Source organism: Sylvia atricapilla, chromosome 14 (genome assembly GCF_009819655.1).
Source record: "Sylvia atricapilla isolate bSylAtr1 chromosome 14, bSylAtr1.pri, whole genome shotgun sequence".
In the NCBI taxonomy this organism is placed as follows: domain Eukaryota; kingdom Metazoa; phylum Chordata; class Aves; order Passeriformes; family Sylviidae; genus Sylvia; species Sylvia atricapilla.
The window spans coordinates 13,407,442-13,423,107 of NC_089153.1; the positions used below are offsets into that span (position 1 = coordinate 13,407,442).

At 44.8% G+C, this 15,666-nt stretch overlaps 1 protein-coding gene across 3 annotated transcripts; it reads right to left on the reverse strand.

Annotated features, from left to right (window-relative positions):
* Positions 1-573: 573 nt before the first annotated feature.
* Positions 574-15,440, reverse strand: FAXDC2 (fatty acid hydroxylase domain containing 2). Of its 3 annotated transcripts, none has more exons than XM_066329221.1 (11): positions 15,278-15,440; positions 11,595-11,705; positions 8,897-8,961; positions 7,757-7,804; positions 5,512-5,603; positions 5,314-5,411; positions 4,470-4,591; positions 3,949-4,154; positions 2,973-3,078; positions 1,765-1,931; positions 574-829 (listed from the first exon to the last, which is right to left on the reverse strand). In XM_066329221.1, exons 4-11 carry the CDS (start codon positions 7,802-7,804, stop codon positions 673-675), a joined length of 996 nt encoding a protein of 331 aa, XP_066185318.1. In that variant the 5' UTR covers positions 8,897-8,961; positions 11,595-11,705; positions 15,278-15,440; the 3' UTR covers positions 574-672. The 3 variants fall into 3 exon arrangements, with proteins under 3 accessions (XP_066185318.1, XP_066185319.1, XP_066185317.1); XM_066329222.1 differs by having other exon boundaries at positions 11,595-11,714; XM_066329220.1 differs by lacking the exons at positions 7,757-7,804; positions 8,897-8,961; positions 11,595-11,705; positions 15,278-15,440 and having other exon boundaries at positions 5,512-5,777.
* Between the last annotated feature and the right edge of the window lie 226 nt (positions 15,441-15,666).

Consider the following 15,666-nt stretch of genomic DNA (forward strand, 5'->3'; position numbering starts at 1 on the left):
TCACAGTATGTCTTGGATGGTCTGTGGGTACTTGGGAATGTGCATATTGTTCTGGGAGCTGCTTGCTTGGGTCCTTTCTTAGAGGAGTTCCTTAATCTCCACACAGTTCAGGACAGCAGGGACTCTGCTTCCCTTGGAAAAGCTCTACTTTTATCAGAATTTTGTGTCTTGGAGCGAGGGGAGGCTCAGCAGGAGGTGATGCCATGAAGCACATCAGCTCCCAGGTCTGCTTCCATGTCTCACAAGGGAAAACTCCCTTTGTATCACATGCAGAAGTAGTGACCGATGTTTCTATAGGAAGAGTGCTGACAAGAGAGGCCAAATCATCACTGTGGAGTCTGGTGCTAAAACCTTGAAAATGAGAACCCTGAGCCATGTGGCCCAGAACACACCTGGCTCATACACAGGCAGCTGGAACCAAGAGACAGTGGAAGTAACACAGAAACAAACTATTAAATTTTAAAAATGGATTTCAAGAGCAGATTTTTTTGTGAGTGTCTTAGATAGAAAAAACAATGGCAGCAAATCACAGTCATTTCAAGCAGCACATTTAGGTTCAGCTTCATGTTCTCGTATGTGTGGAAAAGAACTTGTTTCCTGATTAAAATACTATTTGGCATAAATCATTGTCTCTCAGTCTGCTCCACACCAGGCTGGGCAGGAGGGGCTGCTTCACTCCTCCTTCTTGGGTGGCTCAGGGATGCTCTCAGAGAGCGGCGTGAGGCCGAGCAGGACCTTGTGTCTCTCGAAGGCTTTGGTTTGTCTGAACATTCTGTCCGTGCCGTGCAGAAAATCCAGCACTCCCAGCACTCCATAGCACTGGTTGAACCTGAGAACCAGAGATAAACATCACTGCAAGTTACTGAGGTTACCCTGCCCTTCCTCTTTCCATTCCTTTCTGAGCCCTGATAATGTGTCCATGGGATTTCTGCACCAGTCTCGCTGGCAGCTCTGTCAAAGCCTGGGGGAACCATGTGCTGCTCCTGTCTGGCACCATCATTGCCCAGAAACGGTGGCACTGAGCAGTGGCTGTTTCTCCTGGGCAGCTCAGAGCTGTGGGAGCATTGAACACCCATGTCACCATGCCCCATGTGCTCTCAGGACCTGGCTGTCCTGAGATATGGAGCAGATGTGCTTCCAGCTGGCACAGATGTTTCACCTAGAGTGTGTCACCTCTGCAGGGATCTGTGCCCTGGCATGTGGTGACTGAACTGTCCCCTGGGCTGGTTCAGCAGCAGGGGCAGACATTTCTGGGAGTATGTCTGGCCGTAGTGCCCATTGGGAGATGGGAATGTTTCTCCACTGCTCAGGTATGTATCCTTGAACACTGCTGCAACTGCTCTCTCCAGCACAGGAGGCTGAGAATCTGTCAGGAAGGGTTAATGGTGATTGTCTGGGCAAAGTGTAATCTGATCAGTGTTACTAATCCCAGTGTATGGGAGAGGGACAGACACCCAGGCTCGTTTATTTCACCTGTGTGACTTGCCCTTGCTCTGTCTTTAGGTCACATAAAGTGTATTCTGAATTTTTAGGAAGAACCTTGCAGAGAACTGTCCTTAACAGGGCTGGAATCCCTTGAAATCCCTGTTTAACTGCTCTAAGAACAGGCAGCACTCAGCCTGCTCTCAGGTGGAGAGCTGCTCTGCTGGTGCAGGAGTTAGGCAAACCCACTTGACCCTCAGAAAGGAGCTTTCCCTGTCAGTGGTGCCAGTGCACAGGCAGGAGAGGCAGGAGAAGGGGAAGCTGAGCAGTGCCCAGACATACTTGAGGTGGTGGAAGTCATGGAACTCTGGAGATGGCAGGAGGGGCAGGTGGTAGCCACAGTGAGAAATGCTTGTTGTTACAAGAGCAATGGAGAACCATGCTGAGACTGAAACAATATGAGATCCCATGATCATCGGGCCAGTCATGACAGGCAGAGTGTTGGAGACCTGGAAATGAGAAGAAACAGCCTCATTAATGTGTCCACAACAAGCAAACTCTCCTTTAGGAGCTGAATTGTCACCTGGTGATCCATCACACTGGTTTGTTCTGTGCAGTGTAAAGGGAAGATCCCTCTGCAAACATCTTACTAAAGTTACATAATCATCCAAAAAGCAGTAATATAGATTAAGAGAGTTCTACTACTGCAAACCACTGTCATAGCCCAAGCTGTCTAAGCCTGCAGTAGAAGTTAGACATGACACCAAACCCTGGGTGAGGACAGCAAGATTCCAGTAAACCACCCTGGAGGCAGAGGTGTGAATTTCAGCTTCACCTTGGAATAATGCTGAAGCTGCTCTTGGGAAACCTCACTGTGAAAGAGCATGGCTTGCACATACACACAGCAATGTGACAACCCTGCTGCATCCCTTCACTGTCCTGCCCCTGGCACAAATGGCTCTGGCTGCCCAGACTCAGCTGTGTGCATCAGCACAGCTTAGCTGCGCTCCTCCATCATTGTGCTGTCCAAAGATCGTCAGCTGGGCACACTCTCAGAGCTGGTGCTGCAGCCCATTGGTAACAGGAGATAGAATAAGTGGAATCTTTTGAAGGTGGGATGGGTTTTCCTGAGAAGTCTCAGCTGGAGGAGTGTTGGAATACACTCCTTGCAAACACTGATCCCAGCAACCACCACAAAAATCCTGTCAGATTTCCAAGTCCACACAATCATTCAGGCTGTGTGTCCCAGCTCTTGCTGAAAGCACTGTGCTCCCAGTCCTCCTGGGGCTCACGGGAAGCCCTGTCCAGTCAGTTCCTTATCTGCTGGAGGCCCTTGGATCTGTGCTCTGAAAGCTACTGGAGTCCAGTATAAACAATTACTGCAACCCTCCTAGAGCCAAGCCTCTTGGCACTGCAGCTCAGCTTTCCTCTTCCTAAGGAAGAAGCCTCTAAGGGCATATTTGCTTCTCTTCTCTCACCATTCCACCTCATCCCATGGAAATCACACTCCACACAGCAACTGGAGGGTGACCAGGGGAGAATGCACTTACTATGTGCTCAATTGGGTGAGCATAGATGGAGACCACACCGATGGGGGCTGTCCACTCGTGGTGCTTCTTGTGAATGTGTTTATACAGCACTGGGTGGTGAGCAAGCCTAGGCAGAGTAAACACAGAAAGGCAGGTTTTGAGCTCTGCAAAAAAGGAGTAACACAACACAGTTTCTGCAGGAGACTTGCTTGTGTCTCCTCTAACATAAAGATTTCAGAGCAGCTGGCAGTAAGATTGTAGTATTCCTTGCTTCCTTTGCTCTCTTTGTATTGAGCCTTTATTCAATTAATGTGTCTGCTGGCTGATGTTAAACTCAGTCCAGATAAATCCCACAAATCTAAGTCCCTGAATTACTTCTTTACTCAAATCTGGGAGTACTACTTAGGTAAAGACTCACTTTATGGTTTTACGGTTTTGATTTTTTTCTACTGGCAACTGTCAAAGAATTAGAATTTTCAGTTCTATGGGTCCTTCATAAAAAATGACATTTACAATTTTTAGGTGCACTTGTCTTAAAGGGAAACCAGATTTCTGAGAGTACTGTGCTTGCTTCTGCTTCTTTTGTCTTCCTTGCTTTAGCTCTGTCTTCTAATGTTAGTGTCAGTGCTTGGAAATCCTGCAGTGTTGGGAGTCAGGCCCTGACTTGTAGGTGCTGTACAAGGGAACAGAGATCAGTCACTGACCCTTGAGATTTTTGCCTTTCAGGATAGTCAGTCTTGTTCTTTTCAAAGAATGCTGGGTTACAGCTTCTGGGCAAAACTGCCTGTTTTGTTTCTTCCTTAGCTTTTAAGCTGTTCCACCTTTAAAATTCTATTTATTTTTGTTTACTACAGTCACTGGCAGCACCAAGGCCTCATGTTTTGAGGAGGATTTCAGGATCTGTAAGATTTCCCATATAAATACAAGATTGGTGGAACAGAGGATTATTGCTGTTGTAGGAGGAAAATCAGGAGTCCTCTTCCTGTGCTCAACTCACCTGTGTGTATAATAGAAGAGAATTTCCTCTACTACAGTAAAAATGCTTAGCTCCACAAGAAACCACTGGAAGGTTGGTAATTCCTTGCTGAAGGTGTTGTCCCACCATTGCATGATGTAGAACATGGGCACGAGCATGGGAAAGGAGATGAAGAACTGATTACCCAACGCTGTGTAGATGGCTTTGTACAGTTTCTTTTTGTCCACCTGCAAAAGAGAAGTCAGGACTTGAGGCTAAGAAAGAAGCAATGCAGTTTTAGTTGAAAGGATGAAAAGCTTTAAGATTTGTTGGCAGATAGTTTTGGGATCAACTCTTTAACAAGGAGTCGGTGCAGATCTCATCAGTAGCCTCACAACAGGAACTGCCTTTCTCTTTAAAGTGGGTATACAAGACTTGGCTTGATCCTCCTGGAATCCTACCTGGTGGCAAGAGAAAAGCGTAACAGGTTCTTCTCCCCATTCCTGGCCAGAGACTGCAGGAAGTGTTTAGCCAGCAGAAAAGGCAGAGTGAGAAGTACTTACAGGATCATTCTTGCCCAGCTGAATGCGATAGCGAGTAATGAAAGTTGGCTTTCCTGTTATATCAGCCACCAGAAGGATTCCATTGAAGCCCCAGAAAGCAAGTGCAGGCACCAATGCAGCCCCTGTGGCATGAGGAAAGGGCAGAGATGTGTGAATGAACTGGGAATTATGGCTAAATCAGAAACAAAATACATTGGCATGGTACCCAGAGGATGTTGCTGGGCCCCAGATGTGCCGAGTGTGCCTCCCCTGCCCCAAGGTTTAAATGGAGCTTTAAAATGGAATGGGGGTAAGTTCTGACATCCAGGTAAGATTAAAGAATGGGAAGGAGGTTAGAGCAGACAAATGTCTCAGAGGTTGAAACTTGACATAACTGAAGCTAAGAAAAGGCTTTTCTAGGTGGCTGGGAGGTCTCTGTTGCTTTTAAATTCAAGTAGGACGAGGTTGAGTTTATCTAGAACCTTGCAAGGTCCCTTCCAGTTCTGTTCCCCAGCTGCTAATCACAGAAAAGAATCCTGTAAGTACTACAGCAAGAGTAGAATTCACTAATTTTACTTACATTTTTAGTAGTTAGTTCTACTGAGTCTTTCAGTTCTCACAGGAGTGAAGTGTCTTCACAGGGAAGCCACTTCAGTAGCAGCAAAAAGATCAGATTTTTAATCTGTACAGGATTCTGATAGTGACCCCATCCAAAAGCAGAACAGCTGCACCGCATCAGCTGTGGGTACCTTCCAAGCCAGGGCTTGTCAGTGGGAAAATTAGTGAGTTTGGGAAACTTGTCCATGTGTCCCTTTTCTATGTAACACACAGATGGTTTATCCTGAGAAGCATTGTTAGGACTCACCAACGAGGAAGATTGCCCACTCATCTCCCTCCATATAGTCGTAGAACTCCAACCATGCTGTTTGCCAGAAATTGCCTAAAGTTATACTCTGCGTAACCCTGTGGGAATAACAGTGCTTAGTTGCCCATCTATTCATCCACTTTTCCCCCTTCCCACAGAAAAGTTTCTCCTCAAGCTGCTTTGTTTGAACATTCTTACCAGGAAACAGAGTTTGCTAAGGCAGTGAACATGACCAGGCCCGTGCTGAAGACATAGGCACTGATCCTCAAGGCATGCGAGAGCTTCTCTCCCTGTGAGAAGTAACAAGAGTAAGCACGTGCTGCTGTGTCTTGCCCTGGCATTTTTGGTATTTGAAATGATGAAGGCAGTCGTGTGATGGCCTGTTTTGCTTCACGCATACTCTGAAGAACACAACAACAAACCTGTTGTGGGATACTGTGTGTAATCATCCATCTGTCATGCCTACAGAGACCTGGTGCATGACTGATGTGAAATTTCTTTGGAATAACCAAAGGGAGAAAAAGGACCACTGATTTTTTTCCCCTCTTTGTTTTCATTTGGCATGCTGCTCAGTACCTGGGGGGCTATAACTCCAGGGGCTTCTGGATAACTCAGATCAGTGGGAAAGGAACACTGAGCAATAAGGAATGGTACTCCATCTCAACACCTCCCTCCCTCGGTATTTTCTCCCTCCCAGGATGCAGTGTTTTCTCCCCACAGTAATCAAGAACTGCTGTGCTCAGATGACCTGGTTAACAGGAAAAAGTATATTCAAAAAGCAGTATTCAGTATATTTGAATATTTAAATATTCAACCCAAAGCTGTTTATCAAATATACAACAAAGGTATGATTAATGATCTGTCTTTTAGAGTACTCCAAGTAGGAATTGGTTCTGGAGTACAATTAATTTGGTTTTCGTGAGTGAATATGAATTATATCTATCTGCAATGTAAATGTTTTTTTTTAAAAATCAATGGAATAGTATAATAACCAGCTATTGTCTTCTTCATTCCTCTGTCCTTCCTGTTTTTTAACTGTGGTGTTGTGCTGCACAAACAGACTGGAGTGAAAACAGTGTGATTCATAGCTGCTGTCCTGCTCGCCTCCTGTCTGAGAGGACAAACAAGAGAGGCAGCTCTGAGAAATGCCAAATGCAGGTGATTTAGGGTAATGCAATATAAATGAATCCTCTTTACATGGCTTTTAGATTCTTTAACAGCTACAGAACATTAAATGTGGCCCAGGACTTATAAGCAGTATTTATCTGTCCCAGGACAGAACTTTGCTCATTAGCAATGGAACGTTCACTATTAAAACAACCAACCAATCAACCAACCATTCTTTCTATCACCTTTTTTTTTTTTTTTTTTTTTTTTTTTAATCGAAAAAGAAGATAGGAAGGAAGAACCTGGCAGGACTCTTGCCCTACAGTTTGGTATTTGTGAACCCTCTGGGTTTATAGGAGAGCAGTGCAATCAGCTGCCACTGTTATCAGTGAGGGTACTGAAGTGCAAATGCCAGGCTGGCAAAAGGCTCTCTTCCAGCATCAGATAGTGCCTGCTGGAAAAAATGCTTTGAGCTTTTAAACACTTATGCACTATAAATCCTTTTTCTCCTGGGAGGAAGAGCATACCAAATACAAATTCTGTCTTACAAGTGTCAGAATTTCCAGTTAGTCCAAATAAGGTTTCAGTTGCTTTAACATCCTCCAGCTCAAGAGTTTCAAACCTTTGTAACTCCTAATAATCACAGACACTGCATGTCCTGCTTTGAGACAGGACAGAGAGGAGGTGAAGTTCAGCACTTCAGCTATTTTAACAGCCCTTTGGCTAGAAACTGTCTTGTTCTGAGGCTGTGTTTTTATTGCATGCGATGAAGTGATTACATGAATCCCACACAATATAATTACACGAGACGTAGAAGTAGAGAAGTTTACATAGAAGAAAAAAACTTGTTCATCAAGTCCAAGTGCTTAATACCCTGTTTCTCCTCATGCCAACAGCTACAGCACAGTAGTTTCCGAACTAATTCACAGATTGCTTGAATTCTTGCTCCTAAAGTGCTTGTAGAAGTTGGCAAATTCCTTAAGTGCATAACAGGGTTGCTGGTGGCAAGGTAAAGAGACTGGGGCACATCAGCTGGCCATAAGATTTTAGCAGGACCACTCTGAGGACCAGGCCCAGTTAGTTGGCACAGTTTCTGGTTATGGGGAACTGTGGTGGGTTCTTGCCATGCAAGCAAAGATAACAGGTCCTCCCACACTTGCTGTAGCTGCAGTCCACTGGAAGGGGAAAATGCTGGGGAAATGTTGCTTTAGCGATAAGAGATGAGCTGCTAATTATGCTAAAATGTTTGGAATGAGGATGTGTCCATCACTTCTCTTAGAAGGTGATTCAACACATTCAGCCTTCCAAAGTGCCTGCATGACGCTTGAGCCTTTACCTGCTTCTGCAGCTCAGCAGTGGAGGAATATCCAGAGTCTGTTTCCATCTGAAATAAAAGGTGACCTAAGTAAGTGAACCTTGTCCAGCTGGAGAGTGGCAGAATATGATGCTGACAACAGCAAATCCCCTCCACTTGCAGTTCAGTGATGAAAGTGTAAAATATTTACTCTCTGTGCCATGTCCATCCTTCGTGTGCTGGCCATCAAGCAAAGCTGAGTTCTTGAGAAGAAAAGTGCCCTTATTTCCTGAGGAGTTAGCAGTGTCCCGGGAGATTAACAGGGACAACAAAGAAAAATGGGAGGAGAGCTAAAACCAAAGCTTTTGATTGTGTCACTGGTGTGCTGTGGTAAGACCTCCTCCCTTGATCTGGCCCAGGAATAAATACACTGCAGCACCCAGTAGCTACTCCAGCCCTTCCCAGGCTGTAAGGAAACGATAATGTGGGACATATGTTCTTCCATAATGACAACATGCAATTAAACAAACAGGGAGGAAAACAAAGTGAGTTTGTGCCACAGGGAATTAACACACTAGAGCCTTCACTCAAACTCTGAGTTACAGCTTAAGGACACGGTAAGTAAAATCATCTTTGCTTCAAGTCCTGCTATGGTCACTTAGTCCTAAAGAGGCATGTGGCCATCTCATAATAAATCTCCCTGTGTTTAGCTCTGGCTTGACCATTTGTTGATAGTTTTGTTAAAATAAATTAAAAAATGAATCAAACCCAAGGTTTGAGTAGCTGCTGGGGCTTCACTGCTGGCCATGGCCATGAAGGGTTCTGTATTTCAGGCCATGTTCTGGCTGTCCTAGGGATTACTGCATAGCTGTTTTTATATTTCTGCAGTCTTATCATCAGATATAATTAACAAAAGTTAACAAAACATTCCTTAATGTTTTCTTGGTTTCACATGGTCTTTAAGAACAAACACACAACTTATAATAATACGACAGCCAGATTACTGAGGATTGCAGAATTTAATCCATTTTGCCTTTCCTACTCAGCAGAATATTCAAGCACAGGCAAACTGTTACCTAAAGTACAAAGGCAAGCACAGAGAAGGTTCAAAGGTCCCTGTCTAGGGTACAAACAGTTGAAAAATTACTCAGTTGAAACATTAGGAAGTTGATATTCTATTACCTTGATGATAGAGGGAAGCCTCTTGAGAGTATTCTTCTTGCAGCGTTTCAGAAAGGAGAAATAAACTGTCAAAAAGAAATCCTGTATTAGTCAGGAGGTTTAGAATTGAAATTATAGCCTTCTGGGTATATTCTTACAAATACCACTCTGTTTATTTACAGGTGTTCCCAGCTCTGCTACATTACATATTAGTATGCAGGTCAAAGGGCATGAGACAGAAAAATTAGATACCTTCTTCCTGCTTACTCACAGACACACAAGAGCAAGGCCAGCCCACCACACCACACACTTTAGTGGAAGAAACTGATGTTAGACACTTCCGAGAAGGAAAAAAAGAAAAATAAGGCAAAAAGGGATTTGAAACTTGGAACCCTGAGGCCAACTCCCAACTCTGTATTTCAACACTAGGGTTGGATGTACTCCTATGGGAAACACTTAAGCTTTGGTAGCAGTCTTAAAAAAGAAACGATATCCAAGTTCACTTTGTCTCCTTTGGCCAAAAATGGTAGCGTGGGTGGTGTCCTAAGGTGCTGTTGCTTAAAATGAGAATGTGTTGGGGAACCTGCAGTGTCCCAGGGCTTCTCGTCCTCCCCCAGACACTGAGCTTATCAGTACTGCACTGTGTGAGCTACCACAGCCAGTCTGTGGGATTTTCTTTTCCTCTCATTTATTGTTTGCCAGCCACATCTTTATTGATAAAATACAGTTGAACTCTAATATATCTGATGAAGAACACCCATAAGAAACAACCAAAAATAACCTGCTAGCCTGAAGAGAACAGCATAAATAACATGCCACAGGCCAAATTTAAATGGATCTTATCTTAATTTTTAAAAGACATTCTAATCACATCCATTATGTAACATCCACTACAGGCCCATCTTGTCACACAGGTCCTCTCAGGGCAGGTGTGCCCACTGCCTCCAAGAAAACACTGCTAAAGCTTGATATATGTCAGGTTTGAATAATCCATTCCTTTGAGGCTTTGCTCCATTCTAGCTTTCTTAACAGGTTATTCTTGAACAGTTGAGTGTCCGCACAGAGGGAGATTTCACAGCTTCTCTGGAAAATCAGTTCCAGCACATGACAACCTTCACTGTAATTTTTTTGCCACTTGGAATTTTTTTGGTTATAACTCTTATTATTTTCTCTTAGGCTGTGCCCATCCCTATCTTTACAACCCCCCAGTAGGGAGCTGAAAAGAGCAATATCCAATTATTCTACTGGGACAGTAAATAGTGCCAGCCATAGTTTTCTGTGGTTAAAGAGATTATTCTGCTCTGATGACTTTGTAGCAGACAACATTAGATTAGGAGAGGCAGATGTGAAAGGGGAACCTCAGTGAGCTGGAAGGCTGATGCTCCAGAGGTTCCTCCATCCAGCAGTGCTGACTCAAACCTGCTGACCCTTTGCATATGAAGAGCTCCAGAGCAGAGCACTGTAAAAAATGTGACTCTGCTTCGAGTTTTTAGAAGGAGAAGGAGCTATTACTTGATTGAGTCAAGTAATATTCTGTGCATTTAGGAAAGACTTAAAATTACAATCACATTTCTAGTACTCTTTTAAAATAATCAATTTATGACAGAAGGCTGGCTTAAGCAAAGATTTCCAGTTCAAAGCAGAGCTGCCACGTCTGCTTACCCTCTGTTTCAGAACACTGTCTTCATTAAGCCACTTTTCAGGATAAAATTTTACATTATTTACATTAAACCCAGAAAAATCTGGATAGAGTAGGTTTTCCCCAATATCTCATTACCTACTCTTTTTTTAATTGTGTAATGTCTCTCCTGATTCAGAATGCACCAAATACATTAAAAAACCATTCATGTAACCATGGCTGTTTCAGCAAACAAAAAAGCCATTGAGCTGCTTGGCACTGGTCTCATGTTGGCATATTTTACAGCCCCAGATCAACCACTGAAGCTCTCAGCTGTCTGCAGCTATTTCCAAATATCAGCTAGAACTAGTACTGCTTTAAATAAAGTTCCTTTACAGTTATTTCAAATTAGTTAACACAAAATTTGATCCAAAGCAAATTCTCAACTTCAGAATAAAAGTAATTGCTTTTCCAATCAGTCTCTTGGCATTAAAGGGGAAACACACACTAGTCAAACAATAATTGTAATACATTTTTAATATTGTTATTACCATATATAACTTCATTTGCCCAACAACTGTTCATTAAATCACAGATCTTGTTTTCACTGAATTTTCTACTTCTGGTACCGAAAAAAGCTAGTTTGTCTAAGTCATGTTTTAAAATGCTCAATCTGAGTACAATCTGAAAAAAAAACCCTGCTGCATTTTTTACATTTTTTTTAACATGTGAATTATTATTTATGCCCCATGCCTGCTGTTCTCTTACATTTCTGGTGCCCAGACAGCCCCAAGCTGAGGCAGCAGAGGTGCCCTTTCCCTGTGGTGCACCCACTGCACTGCATCCTTCTGCCACCAGCCCCAGACCTGCATGGCAGGTGCAGCTCAGAGCAGCTCCATCTGCTGTGATGGACTGGCTGCCCACCCCAGCTCCTTGGGATTCCTCTTGCCTTCCTGCCTGAAACTTCTGGTATGGATCTCACTTCACTGAAATCAACTTTTACACGGCACAGACAGTGAAAAATCGCTCCTGGGAGAACAAAGGCTGTGACTATCCATGAAAATACAGAACATATAGAACAAAAACCACAGGACCCCTTACCTGGTCACCTGAACAGTTGCATATCAGCCACTCTGTGGGGACAGACACAGGAGTAGACGTGGTGTTTGATGTCCTACCAAGCACTGCACGGTTTCACCAGTAACCCCGTTCCTAGAAGAGCTGACAATGGACTTCACACAGACACAACGCAGCCTTTTAATGACTTCCTCAAAGTCTCTATCATATCTTTTCAAGCTACTACACCCTTGAACTCTGCCTGCCCGTTCTTTGCTCACCTCCTGCTGATGTAGCCTAGGAGAGAGGTCCTTTGTGTCTATTCAGAGCCCAGAGTTCAACTCCTCACTTTTGACTACTGCTGTCGAAACTTTATGAGTGTTTAGGCAAGGGCAACTGGGGGGGGGGGGGTGTTTCCAAGCAGGAGCTGCCTGTCCCCTCCCAGACAAGTCATGTGAAGCCAGTGCCATGTCACTGTTAGTGCTGGCACTGTTCCCCGTGGGGATGTGCATGCTGTTACTCAGTTAAGCACGTGGAATACATCTCCCCAGGTAAGTTTTTCATCATTGTACCTGAGAATCAAAAAAAGCCACTGACACCCTAAAGATAAGTAGTTTTTATAATTCACTAAGTCATGGCTGGAGCACAAAATAGCTACTGCAACTGAATGGGTCAAAGGTGTATTTGTTAAAAGCAACAAGGGTTACTGTGGAATGTGGCAGAAAACCAGCGGTCCAGTTTTCATGCTGTTCTACTAAGTCTAAAAATTACTCCAACTCTGTTGCCACATGGTGCCCTCAACCAGTTACAGACTCTGCTTCCATGGGTAAGGTGGAGAGACACATAGGTCAGCATGTGCTTGGGCTCAGTTGTCTTTAAACATGATGTTTACAGACCATAAAGTGTATAATTATGGTATTGCAGAGAGTAAGATGTAATTTACAGCAGCATTGATCTTTCTTATGCAAATGTGGCCCCAATCTGTTACTTGGCTGATAAATCATGCCCTATTACGAACTAAGCTCTGGGAACTGAGGGTGTTACTATCAAAACTTTCCAGATCTATTTTTCCACAGGAGAAGAAGCAGGAATATCACCTCTGCCTCAGAGTTAGCCTTGTTTGCCCTTCACAGGTGGAACAACACATGCTCTTTCTCAGTAACACCTCATGCCAGCAGAGCTGGAGCTGCAGAGAGCTCTGCAAGAGTGAACAGCATTTAACACTCTGTTGCTGCTTCCATCGTCACTTTCTCTTGGCTAATTCCAACTATTCCCTAGTAGGGACAGAAGTTGTAATTCTTAGCTGTTGCTACTAATTGGTATTTATCACACGGAGTAGATTCAACAGAGGGGAATGTGATTCCTTCAAACTATTTACTCACGTGCAGAGGAAGTGGAAATGAGCATCTCAAGAGAGGGTTGCCGTAAGGATAATGTCCTCAGCTGATCTTTGGATTGGAGATTGCAGGGGGAGGACTATTCATTCAACAGCCAATAGTAGGTGATAAGAGTGAATTTTAGACCTCAGTGTTCCTTTTGAATCACTGTTCAATACCAACATGGGTCATCTCTGAAATATTCATACCCATAGGGACAGCTCAGCATATTAGTCATAGAGTTGTAAATGCCATTCATATTCTGCTGCAATTTTGTGTCAAGCACAGCTTGTCACTAACCAACTGGTGGCTGCTTCTGCCTGCTGGCTGCCCTGTGCCCTGTGCTGATGCCTCCACATCAGACACTCCAATGCTGCTGCAATCTTTGCTGAGCCATGCAAGAAGTGTGATGCCTTCTCAGCTAAAAAGCTTTCTGACTTCATAAAACAACTTTGTTCACTCCCCACAGGTTTTGTAATGGTCACTGGTTGGTTCATTGTTTGAGAGGAACATCAGGGGGAAATCTATGAAGTATCTTTAAGGGGACTGTACAAGCCCATTAGTTCCTCTAAGGCTGAAGAGGAATGTGAACTTGGCACAGATCTCCACTGCCCCATTCCCTGCATTCTGAAATCACAAATCTCACCCTCTGCCAGGGCATGAGTGCCACCACCTAGCACTGCACTGGTTGCTTTGGGAGCACCTGTGGAACAACAGGAGGGCGAGGAAAACATAAATTCACCTTTCAGGATTCCCACAAGTAAGTTTTCTTGTGGTACTGACGAAGCTCTAAAGAAAAGGCACAACAGGACATGCAGCTCAAGCTGCCCAGTGTGAAAACGTTCAGCTAAAGACCTATATTCCACTTTATAATGCAGCTCTATATTCATGTGTAGATGTGAGGACTCTCTAAGAACTGCTTTGGAGTGCTGGAGCTGGAGGCAACCTTGGTAACCTCCAAATACCAAAATGATGGGATTTTTTAAAGAGCAGGGTACCTTTTTCACCTGTTCTGAATCTTTATTAGCCATGTCATGTTTCAAAACAATTCTGATCTCATCAAGCAAAATGTGTCACCAGCTCCTCCCACCAGGGCTTGCAAACATCCTTGAACAGCTTTTTTTTTTTTTTACACACAAATTTTTACACACTAGAAATGTAATTTATCATAGGTGATTATTGCCTGCAACACATTTTTATTACAGTACCAAGGCACAGATATTTACAGTGGCCTGAGGAGATGCGTCCTCCCTTTTCCCCTGGATTCAACATCCCTTCAAGCGCTGGGTTTACGAGCAAGAAAAATTACTCTGAGCTCTTTTGGGAAATAAAAATCTAACCTTATATTTATTCACAGGGTGCTGTAATCCAGCCTGCTGAATTTACCTTCTAACAACACAGATTTCCTTGTACAAAACCCCAGACCAAATGATCCTGGGAAGAAAGGTGATTACATTCTGGCAGTGTAGCATATTGCATGTTGCATAAATTACACAATACCAGAGACTGCAGAGTTAAGGCAAACCAGTGACTCTCTATCATCCCTGAAGATAAACTTGGAATCAAAATAACGCTCAATAAAGGGAATGTAATAAGATGCTGACAGCAGCAAGGTCACTCGACACAGCAGCAGCAGAAAAACCCTCTTCTTTTCTAAAGGTAACATTTCTGCTGAGGCATGAACATTAAACCTGAACCCCTGAATGGTGTCTGACATGTGAAAGATACCAATATCTGATTTTTCCAGACACTTTGATCAAAATGCTGGGCAAGTAGCCGAGATTCAGGGGAAGATTCCCATATGGTGGGTAGATAAGCCTGTACCAGAACATAGTATATATATAGAGAGAGAGAGGCACATAGATATTTTACAACAGATGCAACCCTGTCCAGAAGGAAGGCAGTCTAAAAGAAGGGAAATACTATCTAAACTTAATTAGTAGACAAGCTTCCAAATGAACTGCCTATCTGCCATCAGCATCAGCCAGCAAAGCAAGTGTTGGCAGCCGTGTTACACAAGCAGTAGCTGCTTTACCAGCTACAACCTTCTGTTGCTAACGTAATTTAAATTCCATTCCTGGAACAGGAGAAGCTAGACTAAAAGTCTGCAGGTGCAGCAGGAACTTAAATGACTTCTGAGCCCCTGCAGGAAGAAGCAGAGCTTGCTCATTTAATGAGCTTGATACGCACTACACCGTAGGAGCAACGCGTGGCAGGACAGCAGCGGTTTGCTCTCCGGCCCATAGGAAATCCCCCTCGGAAAGCAAACCCTCATCCCAGTCCCACCCTGCGCGCCCGTGGCCTGGGAGCCCGGGGGGCTCGGGCCTGACCCCGACCCGGGGACCCCCTCACCTCCCCTTGGTGAGGGAGGGGCGGCCGCTGCTTCTTTCGGGGACGCTCAGCCAGGGCCCGGCGCAGCCCGTGTCCCAGGGGATCGGGGTGCTGGGGGCTCCCCATGCTGGGAGCCCACCCCAGCCCCGGTGGGCGTTATGGCGCCTCCTCCCTCAAGGAGCGGAGGCACCCAACTCCCTCGTCCCTCCCCCCCGCCCGCGGAGTTTGGGCTCGGCCGCCGTTCGGAGCGCGGGGAGCCCGGGCGAGCCCATGAGCTGCACTGAGGGGGGAGCAGGAGGAGGAGAAACCCGAGCCGGCCGCGGCGGGGCTCATGCGCAGTACGGGCACCGCGGCCGCGAGCAGGAACGTACCCGCCCCGCCCCGCCGCGCGCGCCGCCGGCTCCGCCATC